General features: G+C 47.4%; 1 protein-coding gene across 2 annotated transcripts in view; it reads right to left on the bottom strand.

Annotated features, from left to right (window-relative positions):
- The window catches only part of LOC102967629 (mediator of RNA polymerase II transcription subunit 15), a 66,493-nt gene extending 59,796 nt beyond the window's left edge, over nucleotides 1-6,697 (bottom strand). For both annotated transcript variants that reach the window (XM_042962979.1, XM_042962980.1), the window contains exon 1: nucleotides 6,542-6,697. In XM_042962979.1, coding sequence (XP_042818913.1) covers nucleotides 6,542-6,609 — 68 coding nt within the window. In that variant the 5' untranslated portion in view covers nucleotides 6,610-6,697. The remainder of the gene's footprint in view (nucleotides 1-6,541) is intronic.
- Between the last annotated feature and the right edge of the window lie 11,015 nt (nucleotides 6,698-17,712).

Here is a 17,712-nt window from a genome sequence, read left to right as displayed (position 1 = left end):
GAGCCGTCAGCACAGAGCCCTACACGGGCCTCAAACCCACATGCAGTGAGATCGTGACCTGAGCCCAAGTCGGAGCTTAACTGCCTGAGCCACTCAGGTGCCCTTCCCATGTCATTTTTAACAGCAGCACTGAACCTGCCATCTCCAGCTCCCACAACAAATCTAATCCAGCTCCACTGCTGGCTAATCTCCCCTGTCCCACTCCTGACTTGATGTGGGCATGAGCATCCTCACTGCCAACAGATTTTGAATACTCTCCTCCCTATAGCCTTGGAGGAAATGCCTAAGGAAGTAGACATTTTAAGCTTACGGGAATAAACGGTATTGCCAAATGGCCTTCCAGAAAAATGGCCTCATTTATGTGCCTCCAGCAGCAGCTTGTGAGGAATGTCGGTTTGTCTGTGTCTTCCTATTCATGGTTCACTTTCTCCAACTTGGGGCGCCTGGCTGGCTCAATGGGCAGAGCATGTGACTCTTGACCTCAGGGTTTGGTTTTGTTTTTTAATTTATTTTTGAGAGAGAGAGAGAGAGCATACAAGCCGGGGAGGGGGTAGAGGGGGAGACAGAGAATCTTAAGCAGGCTCCATGCTCAGCGCAGAGCCCAATGTGGGGCTCCATCCCATCACCCTGGGATCATGACCTGAGCCAAATTCAAGAGTCAACGTTCAACCGACTGAGCCTGAAGCTGAATGTGGGTACATGGGCATGGGGTCTTTATACTACTTGGTTTCTGGATTTAAACATTCCATTTTGAATTCTTAAAAATTCATTAGAATTCCTTTAAAAATGTGCCCTCTAGTATGGAACCAACATTATTGCCCTGAGGAATGCTTTAAAGGGTACTCCCCTGCCCTGCATGACAGTGGCATGATGATCATGTGACCACCGGGAATGCCAAACATGGAGCCTGGGCTAACCACCCACCTTGTCACAAATGGTAGTAAGAGTCGGAAGACTTCTGGTCAGGAATGGATGTTAAGGGCTGCAGGTGTGGCAGGTGGGTGGGATCTCTCACAAAAGGGAGCTGGTGAGGCTGGGAGGCTGGCTACAGCCTGTGTGGAGGCCAAAGATCATCAGAGGCTTGCTGGCTGGCCCTTCCGCCACTGTTTGGGTCGCACTGACTCACAGGGAGTTGCTAAAACGGATGCCCACTGGCACTGGCTTGGGTTAATTTCCAGAGCTGCCATCTCCCCTCTACCCCTAAAAAAGGCATGACCTCTCTTTCAGATTATAAGGCAGTTTGCCTCTCCTGTCCTGCCATGGTTCAGCAAACATTCATTTGTAATATGTAGAGCATAACTATAAGCAGCAGTGACTTCTCCTCTACACCTCAGTTTCTTCCCCTTAAAAACAGGAGTAACAAGTGCATCGAATGACTCTGCAGGCATGAAGTCAATGGGCTAACATAGGTCACCTCCTGCAACAGGGGTTCATGTCAGCTGCTGTGTTGCTGCTGTTAAGGAAGCCCTGGACCCCTGAGCAGATGAGGGCTCACATCCCTTCAGGTTACTGTCACTCCTGGTCTAGAGGCAGTAGGGCCAAGGGTCAAGACTCTTGAAGTCAATGGCTCCACGATCACTTCCTGATTGCTGTCAGGGGCAGCAAGGCTTAAGGTGGTCAGACAGATGGGCCCCTGGCCTCAGGGAATGAACATTTTAGTGGTGGCTTATACATAGAAGCCTGCAAGCCAGCCCAGTTGTTGAGATACCGACCAGGCTATCAAGAAAGCAGAGGGGCTCAGGAGCTTCCCCACTGGAAAACAAGGGCCAGAATCGCACCAGGAGGGTACCAGGCTGTTGGGATGCCTGAACGCGATAAGCCACAGAAAAAGCTCACCCAAGACTCGCTCACTTCTGCTTGGAGGATAAAACATAACCCACAGGCAGAATCTAGACATGCAAGTTTCAGGGCACTCCCCATCCTTCTTCCTAAGGCCTCTCCAGGACCTTGGAAGTTGCTGTTCAGTTGTTTGTTCTTTGTTCCTTATGTTTTGTTTTGCTTTGTTTTATTACGTTTCTGGCTAAATAGCACTCAACTTTCTCCTTATGGTACAAGCAGAAAGCTCTCCATCTCCTAGGTCGCAACTTGGAGCTCAAATCTCTTTCAGAGGCTGACTTGCCTGCCCTGAGTCTGCTTCATGCTCCCTAATCTCCTGGCACTTGAGTAGAGAGCCCTGATACACGCTGCCCTTCCCCCACCACCCGTATCTCCTCCCCTCTGCAATCTGTTCAACCCAACAGACATTTATTTATTTCATGTCTATATGTGCAACATGCTGTACTAAGAAGTGGGAGGCATAAAAAGTCTCAAGAATAAGATGGAAGAAAAATTTAGAAGAACCGGAAGAAGTGATTGACGAGGTCCTTTCATTCATTCACTGCTTACCTACTCCATTCCAGGCACAGTGCCGGCAACTACAAATACATGCTTGTTCTCTGGGATCCTACAGACCAGACCCATGGTCAACACTAATCCAATAATTCCCCCAGGAAGGCCCAAGGTCCACAAAGGCCAGCTTGAGAACTCTAAGGGGGGCTTCTCCTGGAGTGCTGCGGGGACGGTAGATGTTCAATGAAGAAATGATCTGAACTCACCAACAACATCACAACTACCCTCCCCATGAGCTCCTTTAAGTGTCATCAACTCCCATAACCAGCCTTGGGGGTTTCACCTTCACCTTCCAGGGCTCCTACTCCTGCAAGAGCCTAAGGAGGAGGCATCTGCTAGGGCTCAGGTGGAGGTCTTTTTATTTTCCCTCCACCTTCCCTGTTAAGACAGACTGGACTCCAGCCATTTCATAGATAAAGATGATGATCCAGAAAGGTTAAGTATCCTGCGCATGGTCATTTGGGCTAACAAGTAGAGAAAATGGGGTTTCCAGAGCTTCACAATGCACACTGGCACAGGTAAAGAAGACCACTGTAGAGAGAGCGGCGCACGCAGCCTCTAGGAAAACACTTACTCTTGCACATCTCAACAAGTGTTTTATTTGCCAGGTGCCATGTTTCATAGGACTGGGGTCCCACTAGAAACTACAAGGGGCTGAGATCCAACACATCGAAGGAGGTGACCCACTTTGGCCAGGTAGGCAGGGAAGGATCTGGAGTATTTGTTATTTAAGCAGACATTTAAAGGAAAGGAAGAGAAACTGGTCATAAGGAGGGAGGTGGGGGGAGTCTACCCATTGTCAAATACCCTAAATACTTGGTAATAACTTGTTTAAAAAGAGAAAAAAAAAAAAAACCTTAGAATGTTCAAGAAGCTGAAAAACCACAGAGAATGGAGCAAGCTGGGGGGTTTGAGAAGAGGTGGCTAGGCCAGGCCACCTGGAGTCTTATTAATGCTAAGAGAAGTCACAGAAGGTTTTCAGCAGGGCAGCAGAGAGCAAGGGGAGGTGCAGTCCAGAATGGGCCCAAATGAGGTAGAGGCGGTGGAGGGCTAAGAAGAGGCTATACTACAGAGTCCCTGCAAGGGCTCTCCTAACCAGCCCCAACTCAAAACTGCTTTTTCTCATGATGGACAAGAGACTAGATTATTGGGCCTGTGATCTGAAGCACTGTTCTCTTGGTAGATACTCAAGAGCAAGATGGAGAAAGTGAACGAGCTATCAGATGCTTCTCCTTCTGCTGAAACTCCCCAGCTCTTCACTATGCTTTCTTTACTCCCTCACTCATCTATAAACTACTCGGGTTCAAAACATTTCCCAAGATATCCACCTTCAACCAACAGCATGAACACCAGAGGAAGTCAGAATTAAACCCATGAACACATCAAGGTACCAAGAATCATGATTTTCAAAGTGAACCATAGAGATAAAACAGACAAATCTGCGAACTCAGAACACCACATCATGCTAGGCAGACAACCTCTGAAACTGCTCATCCCAGCAGTGGTAGCAGAAGGGCTCCCAAAGATGTCCATGGGAATCCATGAACACGCTACGTTATATTTACAGAGATAATTAAAGTTATGCACTTTAAAATAGGAACATCACCCTGGATTATCTGAGCGGCTCCAATCTAATCTGAGTCTTTACTAGAGAATTTTCTTGGCTGAAGTCAGAAAGATGCAGTAGAAGAACCCACACCTAATGGAGGGGGCCAAAATACAAAGTGTGAGACTGAATACAGGCCGCTTCCAGGAACAAAGACTGACCACTGGCTAACAAATAGTAAGGCACAAGAACACCTCAGTCCTACAACTGCATAGACTGAATCTGACCAACAACCTGAATGAGCCTGAAAAGCAAATTCTACTGCAGAGCCTCTGGGGGAAAAAAATGCACACCTAACCAACGTCTTGATTTCAGCTCTGTAAGACCCTAAGCAGAAGACTCAGCTGAGTCCACCTAGATCTCGGATCTACAGAAACTGCCAGGTAATAAATTTGTGTTGTTTTAAGCCACTGTATTTGTGGTATTTTGTTACGGCAACTAGGGAAAAACTAACACACAAGCAGCTATCTGGTGGAAAGGAAAGGAAAGGAAAGGGGAGGGGAGGAGAGGAGAGGGAAGGGGAGGGGAGGGGAGGGGAGGGGGGAGGGGGGAGGGGGAGGGGGGAGGGGGAGGGGGAGGGAAGGGAAGGGAAGGGAAGGGAGGAAAGGAAAAGAAAAGAAAGAATCCAACTTCCCTAGAAGCAGAAGGAAGTTGAATTATGAAGTATACAGTCAGTCAGTCCTTGACACCCAGAGACTCTTCAATCGCCCTCCTTAACCTCTGACTCTCCCCCCACCCTCCCCAATTTCCTTTGATGACAACTCATCCTTCTGGTTCTTTGGTCTCCCCAAAGAGAAATCACTGCCCTGGGGGCTTTTCTTGCAGGAGCTCTGAAGTGGACCATCCATCAAGATTTCAGCTATAGACAACTCCAGGGCATCCAAAAAACCCCAAAAGCCAAAAACCAAAAAAACCCCAATATTATCGGATTCTGCAATATCTGCAGAATTGTCCCCAGACTACTCCATGGCAGTGCCCAGAGCCACTAACTCTACAGTCCCTATGCCTTCCACTGTACTAAGAGGCTTCCCAACATTCCATCCCACTTCCTTCCTTCCACACTGCTGCATTCCACCCCCTCCAGTTAGTCATCAAGAACTGTCTATGCTTGCTCTCCCCTATCTCTGGAATGGTCTTCCTCTTTCAGTTTCCACCACTGTCTACTGCAGACCTTTATAATCTCCTGCCGACTAGGTCATTCCACAACCATTTTATGGAGCAACGTGACAGGCAGTGATCTAGCAGTAAGAATATAGGGATGAAAAATGAAAGGTCCCCAAACCCCAAGAGTTCAAAACTCATAATGGCCTAATTGGCCTCTCTCTCTCTCTCTCTCCTCTGTTCTTGATCCATCTCCAGGGACTCAGGGAATCTTCCCAACTTTGGCATTTCACTACCTCAAAGCAGGCCACATGCCAAATACAGGCTCAACTCCTTAGCACAGCACTCCCACCACTAACATGTCAGCACCTGCTCACCCTCATTCCATTACCATCTCCTGAACCTCCTTACTCCTCAAACTCCAGAAACCAGCCTACAGCAATGTCCTCCATGCAGTGAGCATTCACACTTCTCCACTATTCAGCCTGGAACGATGGCCTTTCACACTCCTACTTTTTTAGGGCTCAGTTTATTCGTTACCTACTCCACAGACTGCTCTTGGTCTGCTCACGCAAACTGACAATTCCTCCCAGAAGAAAGACGGCACTGTAACTACTCCTTTGTGGTAGCGCGTTCCCTGAGGGCAGAAGCTGTCTCAGGTAAATTTGTGGCTATCACCGCACTAGTAAGCTCAGCAAAAGACTGCTAAACGAAACAAGTAGTCGGTGGTGAAGCCTAGGGCGCACTGGCAGCATGGAGGGGTTCAGCAGCTGAAACTGGGGACAAAGCACTAACCCCAGCTCTTCATTCCGTCCTCCCAACCAAAGGTCGCTTCCTGACAACCTCTTCCTGCCACCCCTCGAGAAATCCACACTGGGGCGGGACTGGGGGGGCGGCGGAGGCAGGTTACCCCTAGATTCTCCATCCCCTACCGCCCTCAGCCCCAAGCACCTAGCCTCCGAACGTCATCCTCCAGCCACCCTCTTCCAATTTCTTTCTCTCATTCTGATGCGCTTTTCTTAAAGAGGAATCACAAAACACCCAGATCTGCTAAAGCCGCCACGGGCTGCCCCTTTCCTTTTTCGAATTCAGTGTTGATTCAAAGCAGGGGAAAGTCTGCAACCAAAGCACACAAATGACGAATGAGAAAGCTCAGGACGATGACTCATAACCCAGGACTCGCTGGTTTGCAGAGTTCGGCCCCAGGAAAGCTAACGAACAGTCCGTATCAGAGAAGAACGGAAGGGACAGCCGAAGGCTCGGCCGCGCCCTGGCGGGGCTCACGCGAGTCCCTGGCGCCTTCGGCCTCCCGGCACCCCCAAGCCCCCGCGGGTCCGGCCGCCCTAGGTCTCCCACGGGTCGGGCTCGGCCTCGCCCTCCGCGCGCAGGGGGGCTTGAGGGGGGAAAGGTCCGGGGATCTCGGCCTCTAGACCGGCCCCTACTCACATTTGACTGACCAACTTCTGCCGGAAGGCGGCGCTCCGCCAGTCGGTCTCCTGCCCCGAAACGTCCATGCCGGTCCCTCCGCTCCCACCGCCCGCGTCCCGCTCTGCCGCCGCTGCCGCTGCCGCTGCCGCCGCCTCTACCGCAGCGCCAGGCCTAAACCCGGAAGCCGTTGGAGGCGCCTCTGCCGCGCCGGAAGCCGGACGGGGATTGTGGGAAATGGAGTCGCGCGCGAGGGCCTATGGGAAATGGAGTTTCAAGGCCCAGCCGGGCAACTTCTCGGCGCCCGCCCCATCCCGCGTACCCCAAATCGCTGGCCTCTCTCCCAGCGCGGCTGTCGCGCGGGACGTTGAGCCCACATGCTCTGGGCTGACGAGAGCCGGTGTGCGGGAAACATGGCTGCATAGTAGTCCTGATAACTGCCCTTAGCAGGCCCACGCTGGCCACCTGCATTTCTTGCGACCCTACTGCGTGCTAGTCTCACCAAATCAATGAGATCCGCACCTTTGGGCAGAGCTGCTAGCAGTCTACAGATGAAATGGAAAGATTGTTTATCTGTCAAATATTTATCAGCACCTACTGTGAGCCGAGTACTGTGCCAACATGATCCAGGTTCTGCTTTCCTGCCACTACCTTGCAGCGCCACATGCAAAGCGTGACCAGATAGACTTTTGTTACTGCTTCTGTTAGACTTGCAGAATCTCATATCCCACTGTATTTTGTAAGGGGTGGGGATGTAAGGAGCCTAAACTAAATCACATTTATTAAGTTTTAGACATGGGAAATCTTGCTTGGCCCAAGAGCCATGTCCTGTTCATGGAGAACACAGTCCAGATCCTCGCTGGTGGCCAGATATCACACAGACTTGTTGGGTGGAGGCAAGTGAGCTGGAGGTAGGATGCAAGGGAGTGAGAGGGCCTGAGGACGCTTTTAGAAGGATAAAAGTTCTGCTGGGTAGGATATATGTGGCCCTTGTCAGTGCCAAAGGGAGGGGAGGATAAGTGGCAAAAATTCTGAGCCAAAATGGTCCACAAGTGCCAAGTGGACAATCACCAACATGAGCCTCAGAGAGTATGAGCTGGCACCTACTGTTGCCTGTTGAGTGCCAGGCCCAGGCTAGGCTGGGTACACCCCCTGTCTGGGTGTCCCAGGCAGGAGCTTAGGGTGGGGTGGAAATTGAGAGAGGAAATCGTGACAGTTTTCCCAGAAAGTCCCCTCTTGCCTACAGGGTTTCAGGTCTTGAGTCTATAAGAAAGCTTTTCACATCTTCAAACTTTTTTTGCTCATTCTCCTGAAAATAAGTTTTAAAATTCTGTATTTAGGATGATCAACTTGTTCTGGTTTCTCTAGGACTCTGTGGACTTTAGTTCTGAGATTCCTGCATCTCTGCAACTCCCTGAATCTAGGCCAACTGGCATAGTTGATGACCCTATCTATATCCCTCTTGCACATTTGTTTTCCTCTTGCACATTTTTAAAAAACATATAATTTGGAGCACCTGGGTGGCTCAGTTGGTTAAGCATCCGACTTTGGCACAGGTCATGATCTCACAGTTTGTGGGTTTAGGCCCTGCATGAGGCTCCGTGCTGCCAGCTCAGAGCCTGGAGCCTGCTTAGGATTCTGTCTCCCTCTCACTCTCTGCCCCTCCCCCACTTGTGTGCACGCATGTGCTCTCTCTCTCTCTCAAAAATAAATAAGCACTTTTTAAAAATTGAGACATAATTCACATACCATATAATTCACCATTTTAAAGTGTATAATTCAGTGTTTTTTAGTATTATTCACACATTCATGAGGTTGGACAACCATCGCCACTCTCTTACACATTTTAATTTTTTTAAGTAGGCTTCACACTCAGCATAGGGCTTAAACTTATGACCCTGAAATCAAGAGTCACATGCTCTACTGTTTGAGCCAGCCAGGTATCCCACTCTTGCATATTTTTAAGTTGACATTTAAATACTTTTCTGTGCACCACTGGAAAGGTATGACTGCAGTGTATCCTATATTGTATATGGGCTCCAAATGCATTTTTTTCTTTTTAAGTATGTTTCATGCCCAGTGCAGAACCCAACATAGGGCTTGAACTCATGACCCCAAGATCAAAACCTAAGCTTAGAACGAGAGTTGGACTTGGGGCACCTGGGTGGCTCAATCAGTTAAGCATCCGACTTCAGCTCAGGTCATGATCTCACAGTTCACAAGTTCAAGCCCCGCATGCTGACAGTTCACAGCCTGCAGCCTGCTTTGAATTCTGTGTGTGTGTGTGTCTCTCTCTGCCCCTCCCCTGCTCACACTCTGTCTGTCTGTCTCTCTCTCAAAAATAAACATTAAAAATTAAAAAAAAAAAAAAGAGGTGGACACTTAACTAACTGAACCACCCAAGCACCTCTGCATTTTATTTATTTATTTTGAGAGAGAGAGCAGGAGAGGGGCAGAGAGAGAGAGAGAGGGAGTAAGAGAATCCCAAGTAGGCTCCACACTGTCAGTGCAGAGCCCAATGTAGGGCTCGATCCCACAAACTGTGAGATCATGACCTGAGCCAAAATCAAGAGTGGGACGCTCAACCGACTGAGCCACCCAGGTGCCTCAACCACCCCTGCATTTGTTCTTCATGTCCTTAGGCCTGCACATTCCATTCATCAGTTTATGGAAAACATTGGCCTCATAACCTCATTGGTAAAGCCAGTCCTCACTGTCAAATTCTTGGGCAAATGAGACTGAGACTCCCTAGGGTTCTGAAAGTAGAGAGTGAACTTCCTATCATGTTTAACCAAAATGAGCATTGACATTTCTCCCCCTTCTGCACTCTGTTTTGGGAAGGCTGATAGACACAGATTCACAGACAGAGACTGGGAGCTTGTCAAGAGTTTGTCATTGGGATAAAATTAAGTGCTACCCCCTTTGCTGTTTGCTCCAGAGCTCTATTTCTACTTGTTCCTTTGTGGCCCAGAGGTGGTAACTCCTAGGGCAGTGGTCTTTGGTTAGAATCTGGATGCGTGGCCAAGGAAGGAGAGGAGGTAGAGACAACCATAGACTACCTAGCCTCAGGGAGACAGGAAGTCCATGGGAAGGTGGATCCTGAAATGGACCTGTACTCTCTCAGCACCTGCAGACCCCCCTGGGGACCTCAGTGTGAAAGTGGGTAGTTTAGACCCTGAAAAGGAAATGATGGAGGAAGCTGAAGCCATTTCCAGCCTTGACCAATATCCCACACCACTTGAAGGTAAAGTCTCTGCCCTCCTGGTTCCTGCAGGCTACCTTGCCATTGCTGGATTCTGTCACTGGCCACACATTTTATGAATATGATCCTGGGCCCTGCAGGAACTGGGAGCTGGAAGCTTCTGGGGCAGATGAAACTTCCCTGTAGGGAGCCTTGCACATGATCTTTGAGCATTTGTCTCTGTCTCCCTTCAGCCTCATGTGAGGACCCCTCTGATTCCCCACCTTGTTTTGGTGCTCAATCCATGGAAGGTACTCAGCTGCCCCTCTTTCCACCCTAGCACCCTCTACTGTGTTAACCTGGAGCCTCCAATCACCTCTTTGTATGTGGATGGGGGTGGGGGGAGGTGGCGGTGATTATTGCTTCTACAAACAATACATGAAAACTTTAGAAAGGACCAAACATAAATCCCATCTATCAAAGGCAGCCATTATTTATATTTTGATAAATTTTCCTTTTCTCTCTTTCTCTCTCCCTCTATTAGTTTAAAAAATACAACAAATCATGGTGTAGATGCCATTTGATCCTGTGCTGTAAACCTAACATTGTAGAATAAGCATCTCCCAAGGATTAACAAATATGTAGCAATTGGAATTTTAATTATTAATTTATTTATTTATTGTTTTTTTCTTTAAAAAACTTTTTTTAAGTTTATTTACTTTTGGGAGAGAGAGAGATACAAAGACAGAGACAGAGTGCAAGTGGGGGAGGGGCAGAGAAAGAGGGAGATACAGAATCTGAAGCAGGCTCCAGGTTCTGTTCTGCCAGCACAGAGCCCGACGTAGGGCTCAAACCCATGAACCATGAGATCATGACCTGAGCCAAAGCTGGACTCAACCAACTGACCCACCCAGGGTCAACCAACTGACCCACCCAGGCGTCCCTAATTATAATTTAGATTATAAAACTACATCATGGGAAAACCTATAAACAATCAACTGTAACCGGTGTAAAATACAATTTTAGTAATAGTATCATATACCGACTATGAAATCTGTCATCTTAGTCATTCCCCTGTTCTTGGACCTTTAGATTGTGGATGTTTAATTTCCTATTACAGATAATGTGTGACAAACATTTTTGTGCACAGATCTCTGTTAGTGTTTCAGAAAATTTCCGCAGCCCAGACCTGAGTCCTGGGTCCTGGGGACATACATTTGTAAGCTCTAAATTCATGCATTAAACATATTAAAGAATAATTTTTTTAAATAGGTAAAATCATAACTTTCAAGCAGATATTAACTTATTGAAGAGAAAGCTGTTAGGGGCACCTGGCTGGCTCAGTTGGTAGAGCATGCAAGTCTTTTTTGTTTGTTTGTTTTTTAATGTTTATTTATTTTTGAGAGAGAGGGAGAGAGGGAGATAGAGGATCTGAAGCAGACTCTTGGATGAATGCAGAGAGCCCGATGCAGGGCTCAAACCCACAAACCATGAGGTCATGACCTGAGCCGGAGTCGGACTCTCAAAGGACTGAGACACCTAAGCTGCCAAGCATACAACTTTTAAAGAAATTTTTTTTTTTAACGTTTATTTTTGAGACAGAGAGAGACAGAGCATGAATGGGGGAGGGTCAGAGAGAGGGAGACACAGAATCTGAAAAAGGCTCCAGGCTCTGAGCTGTCAGCACAGAGCCTGATGCGGGACTTGAACTCATGGACCATGAGATCATGACCTGAGCTGAAGTCGGCCGCTTAACCGACTGAGCCACCCAGGCGCCCCCCAAGCATACAACTTTTGATCAGGGTCCTGAGTTCAAGCCCCATGTTGGGTGTGGTGGCTACATGAAAGAAAGAAAGAAAGAAAGAAAGAAAGAAAGAAAGAAAGAAAGAAAGAAAGAAAGAGGAAGCTGGTAATATATTACCAGCTTTTTAGTATTTGAGAATATTGCACTGAATATGTAAATGAGATAAAACTGGCCTCTTCTGCAGTGGGCGAGAGAAACCATTTGAATCTCCACCTGATATGATTTGCATGTCTACGGACAAGAATTATTTTGCATTGCTATTATCTACATTGGACAGAGTTGTAAATCAGCTAGGGTAAGGAAAGACTAGAATCCGATAAATGAGAAGGGTGTATTCTACACAATGCACAGTACCCCTTGAAGCATGAATTTTCCTTAAGTGCCTATCACATAATTTTTACAATTTTCTACTTTTTTCCAAGAAGAAAGCACTTTGCATGCCCACCAGCGGTTGTCACATTGTAGACTACAAAATTCAGTCTGGGTGAAACTACAGATCAAAGGACCTGGTTTCTTCAACAAGAAGAAAAATACAACATGAAAGGGAACTCAAAGATTAAAGGAGACTTTCGAGGTACCCCAACTATATGAACTATGAGTATGAGATCCTCGTTTGGATCTTGATTCAAATAAACTTCAAAAAGCAACAAAGAAGAACGTGTATAGGATAATAGGGAAATGTGATCCCTTGACTACTTGGTGATATTAAGAAATTATTGTTAATTGTGTGTGTGTGAGAGAATGGAATTGTGTGGGTGGAAGAGGTCAAAGGCAGGATGTTTACACAGCGGACCCTTGAGCTACTCAGAGGTTAGTGTTGCCAACTCCTACGAAGCTGAAAATCTGGAAATCATTTCTAAGTCCTCCAAACTTAACTACTAATAGCCTACTATTGGCTGGGACTCTTACTGATAACATGGCCAGTTAACACCTATTTTATATACTTATTATATACTGTATTCTTACAACAAAGTAGACTAGAGAAAAGAAACTATTATTAAGAAAATTGTAAGAGGGGGCACCTGGCTGCCTCAGTTAGTAGAGCATGTGTCGTGAGTTCAAGCCCCACAATGGACATGGAGTCTACTTAAATAAATAATATATTTATTTATTTATTTAAAAGAAAATCATAGAGGAAAGTACATTTACAGTACTCTACTGTAAAAAGTCCATGTGTAAGTGGACCTGTGCAGTTCCAATCCAAGTTGTTTCAAGGTCAACTGAATTTATAAGGCTTGGTGGGGGCAGGTCTTTTAGTGTTGGAGCCAGAGTAGAATTGGGCAGAACTCCTGATATATAATAGTTTGGGGGTGATGGGCACAGCTAGAGGAGGGTTTGGAAACAGCCCTGAGGAGTGAAAAGTCTTGAAGGCACCCTGTCTTGAGCTATCTGCTACACATTGAGCTATCTGCTGTACTGACATGGGACTATTCCTTCTGATGGTGGCTAGGGCTAGTTGAATAGCCTATTGTTCAGATAAATAGATTCTCAGGAAGTTCCTGAAAGAAACAATACAGTTATTTGCAACCTCATCCTTCTGGATAAAGTCCTGTTCACCCAGTGTGGCATAATAAGAAGTCATCTTGATGGAGACAAGGAGCTAAAGTTTAGGATGGCTTTAATCCTCAAAGCTCTTGTTGTTTTCTGCACAAATGTTAGGATATAAATCTTTTCACAATTTGTCCTTGTCAGTTACTGAAAGTTATTGCTACATCACCACCTCTAGATCGCCTGCTATAGGTCATTCCACAGTGCCAATGCACCATAGTTTATTGATGGACATTCACTTTGATTCTGCTTTTTCACAATTGAAAACATCCTCTGCCATGCTGTCTTACATCGTTCTGGGGATATTTCTCCAATACAGACACCCAGAAGTGGAATCATTGGTTGCAGAGAGCCGCTTTACATTTTATTTAAATGGTAATAGCTGCTGCCAATTGTTTTAGGGTATTAGTTATCTAATGCTACTGCATAAAAAATTACTCCACAGCCAAGCAGCTTATGACAGCAGTGATAAACATTTACTATCTTTCACAGGTTTTTAAAAAATTTTTTAACATTTATTTATTTTTGAGAGACAGAGAGAGACAGAGCATGGGCAGGGGAGGGGCAGAGAAAGAGGGAGACACAGAATCCGAAGCAGGCTCCAGGCTCTGAGCTGTCAGCACAGAGCCCCATGTGGGGCTCGAACTCACAAACCACGAGTTCATGACCTGAGCTGAAGTTGGACACTCAACTAATTGAGCCACCCAGGCGCCCTTCAGTTTTTTTTTTTTTTTTTAACATTTATTTATTTTTGAGAGAGAGAGATGGAGCGCAAGTGAGTGGGGGAGGCGCAGAGAGAGAGGGAGATTCAGAATCCAAAGCAGGATCCAGGCTCTAAGCTCTCAGTATAGAGCCCAACACAGGGCTGGAACTCACAAACCGTGAGATCATGACCTGAGCCGAAGTCAGACGCTGACTGAGCCACCCAGGTCCCCCTCCTATTTTTCACAGTTTTTAGGGGTCAGGAATTCTGGGGAAGGTTAGCCAGGTCCTGGCTCAGTCTCCCTTGAAGTTCCAGGTAGATGCGGGACTTCAGAAGACTATAGTCTGGCAGAGAGACTGGAGGATCGACCTCCAATACAGTTCACTCATGTTCAGCAAGCTAGTAGCTGGCTTTGACAGAGGTGTTCGTTCTGTGGAGGCCTCTTCTTAGGGCTGCTTGAGTGTCTTCAGGACATGGTGGCTCACTTGCTGCAGACTCAACAAGACAGAAGCTGCAAAAGCTCAACAAGACAGAAGCTGCAAGACCTGGTCTTGAAAACCACAGGCTTTTTCTTCTGCCTCATTCCATTCCTTGGAAGGCAGTCACTAAGTACCGCCCATATTCAAGGAGAGGAAGTTTGGGCTTTACTTTTTGAAGGGAGGAGAGTCAAAGAATTTGCAGATATATTTTAAAACCACCGTGTGCTCCAAACTTGTCATTCTGATTTACATTCTTATCAGCAATGTTTGTATTCTTACCCACACCAACCAACACTGGATCTCATCCTATTTTATATTTGCCTTGCTGATGTTAACAAAGAGACTCTCCTTGACCGAACTTTAGTCAGGCTTCTCTGAGCCCTCTTCTCAACCAGGCCTCAGCCTTGGCCTCCTTGGCCTACCTAGCTCAGCCTTAGCAAAGAATTCTACTAAGTCAGTTTAGGGAGCATCCCCCACCTTTGATATCTAGTCAAGTTCTTCATCCCCCAGCTCTGATAACCCTGGTGGGCCAGTTTAGCAAGAATCTCCCTATCCTAATGCCTGATTTTAGTACTCTTACATCTACTGATCCTCTCAGTCTGCTCTTTGGCTATAAATCCCCAGCTCTCTTTGCTGTATTCAGGGTGGAGCCTGATCTCTTTCCCTATTGACATACCCCTATTACAATAGCCTTCCTGAATAGTCTTCCTTACTGTTTTAACAACTGTCAGATTAATTTTTTCATTAACAATGTATGAAAACGTGGTGTATTGTTTGCACTTCCTGATTATTAATGAAATTGAACTTGACTTCCTTTGTTTATAGCCACCGGGACTTCTTTTTCTGTGAGTTTCTAGTAAATATCTTTTACTATTTTTCTGGCTGGTTGACTTTCTCATTCTCAATTTTTAGAAGTTCCTTATTTATTCTGGATAATAATCTTTTGTCTGTTATATATGTTGCAAAAAAACATTCACTGATATATTTATTGTATCATTTGTGTTTTTGTTTTTTCTTTCACTGATGTTGATGATTCTCTCGGGCATTAAATAATTTGTTTATCCTCTTTTGAGTATTCTCCATTCATGTCCATTTCCACTTAACTGGAAATTCCTAATATCTTTTTGTTTTTAACTTTTAAGTTTTATTTATTTATTTTGACAGAGAGAGAGAGAGAGTGCGGAAGGGGCAGAGAGAGGGAGGGAGAAAGAATCCCAAGCAGGCTCCATACTGTCAGTGGAGTACCCGATGTGGGGCTCTAACTCATGAACCACAAGATCATGACCTGAGCCAAAATTAAGAGTTGGACACTTAAGCAACTGAGCCATCCAGGAGTCCCTGATCTGAGTACATTTTGAGATGATGGTCGCTCTAGCTCTGAGAAGACTTGGGAATGTTCTCTCTTCTCAGTCCTGGCCAGCATCCCACTTTGCTCCTGGCCTGCTCCCCTTCACTCATTCTCATTCTCTCTACCCTCCAGCTCCTCCCTCCATCCTGAAGGTGCTGTCTTCAGTCTCTTCTCAAGCTGTGGTCCCATCTGTCCTCATGTCGGAGGCCAGACCCATCCCTGCCATCTTCCGGTCTTCCCCCGCCCCTGTCCTCTCCTCCTTTCACACCTCAGTCACTGAAGGCTGGCTTCTGCCACGCCAAGGGAAGGGCTCCTGTAAACACACCAAAGGCCTCCCCGTAGCAGATCCAGGGGCTTTGCCTCCTGTCCCCTCTGGGGCCACCCTCACACCTGGACCTTTGAGATTACTCTTCCCCTGTCTCCTCTATGGGTTCCTGCTTTCTGGGTGTCCCCTGGAACATCAATGTGCCTCATGCTCTGTCTTCAACTCACTCTCCTTTCATCACACATATACTAGTTTGGTGTATCACCTCTGGCTAAAGCGCATGATATGTCCATGACTTTACCTCTAGGCTGAAAGGTCCTTAGCTGGACATGTGTAGTTTCCTTACCCTGCCTGGGGCCAAAGTGAGCCTAGTCTTCCCCCAAACCTGCTCTTGCTCCAATGTCCTTGTGATGTGGGTAGCCTCATTGTTCTGCACCATCTCTTGGGCTCACTCTTCCTCCCACATCATTCATGTGCAGTGGAGAACTTGTGTCCTTCCCGGGTTTCCAGCCAGCGCCAACCTGTCTGCACTCCCTGCCCATCTGAGGCTATAGCTTCACTGCTGCCCTTACACTTGGCCTCCTCCCATCCTCTAGTCCAGAGTCTGCAACCCACCTTGGCATCTGCCATCCCTGGCTGAAGGCTGCCCTCCCAGTCACATCCACCTGCACCTCCAGAGGTAGTGTCTGCTTTCGTCTTACCTTCAGGTAAGAAACTCCTGGTGGCCTCTGGACCATTCATTCCTCTGGATCTCATCTTCGTGCCTCTGCTGACACTCCTCATTCTGGAATGTTTTTCCCACTCCCCCCAAATTCTAATTTGTTGTGTAGCTAGGGGGTCACCTCCTCCAGAAAGCCTTCCCATAAGTCCACTCCTATTGGGAACCTCCGGTCCTGGAGTCTGGTCCTACTCTCCTGACCCTTGTCTAGACTCTTGGGCAGCTGTGTGGGCTCAGCCAGGACAGTGCCTCTCTTCCTCTTCTACATTCCCCTACACCTTTCTTTTTAACCAGGAGCCATCCCTAGCCACATCCTTCCACCACAGCTCCACCACTCTCCATAACACCTCTCATCAACAGCGGTGTGGAACACTCCAACTTTATCTATCAGGAGGCTCTGCTGGCTGGAACCTCTGGACAGGGCAATTACAAACAAGCTTCGGAGGACAAGATCCTCTTGTAGGTGAGGTGTGGAAAAATGAACGCCAAGAGCCTCCTGGCAGACTGCTGGGGTCTTTGGAATGGGAATTGGACTTACTCCAGAATCTTAGTAAACAGGAAAATACCTGTTCACTCTGACCGTGTTCATCTTTTCTCTCCAAGATCCAGCAGAGGGCAGGCGATCAACAGGGGCACTGTGGCCTAAAGGGACCAGGAGGGAAGGAAGCAATGAGTGAGAGATGGACTGAATGAGAATGAGTGAGAGAGATAATGAGGAGAAAAGGAATAAAGGAGGGAAGGGATCGAAGGAATGAATGAGTGAGGGATGAATAAGTGAGAGCGAAAGAGAGATGAAACGAGAGAAGAAAGGAGGAAATAGATTTACGGGCGCGATCCTCCCCGAAAGGCATTGCTCTATTTATTCACTTATTCATTTGTTCAGCCCCACTAGGTGTGAAGAGTTAAGCCAGATGCAGAGACGCACGTTCACCCGGGCAGCTGTAGCCCTTCTCCACTGAGCCAAGACCGGAGCCGCAACCGCACAAGAGCTGCTTGGGGCGGCGCCCCTCCTCCTGCCCCGGCCGGGCGCCCTTCCCCCAGCCCCCTAGTGAGGCGCCCCCTGGTCTCCGTGCGCACCCTGTCGGCGCCTGCGCAGCGCGGCCATGTGACTCGCTGAGGCCCCGCCCTGCGGCCGCCCGCCCCGCC

This window comes from Panthera tigris, chromosome D3 (assembly GCF_018350195.1).
Source record: "Panthera tigris isolate Pti1 chromosome D3, P.tigris_Pti1_mat1.1, whole genome shotgun sequence".
NCBI lineage: Eukaryota > Metazoa > Chordata > Mammalia > Carnivora > Felidae > Panthera > Panthera tigris.
This window is presented reverse-complemented; position numbering and strand designations above follow the sequence as displayed.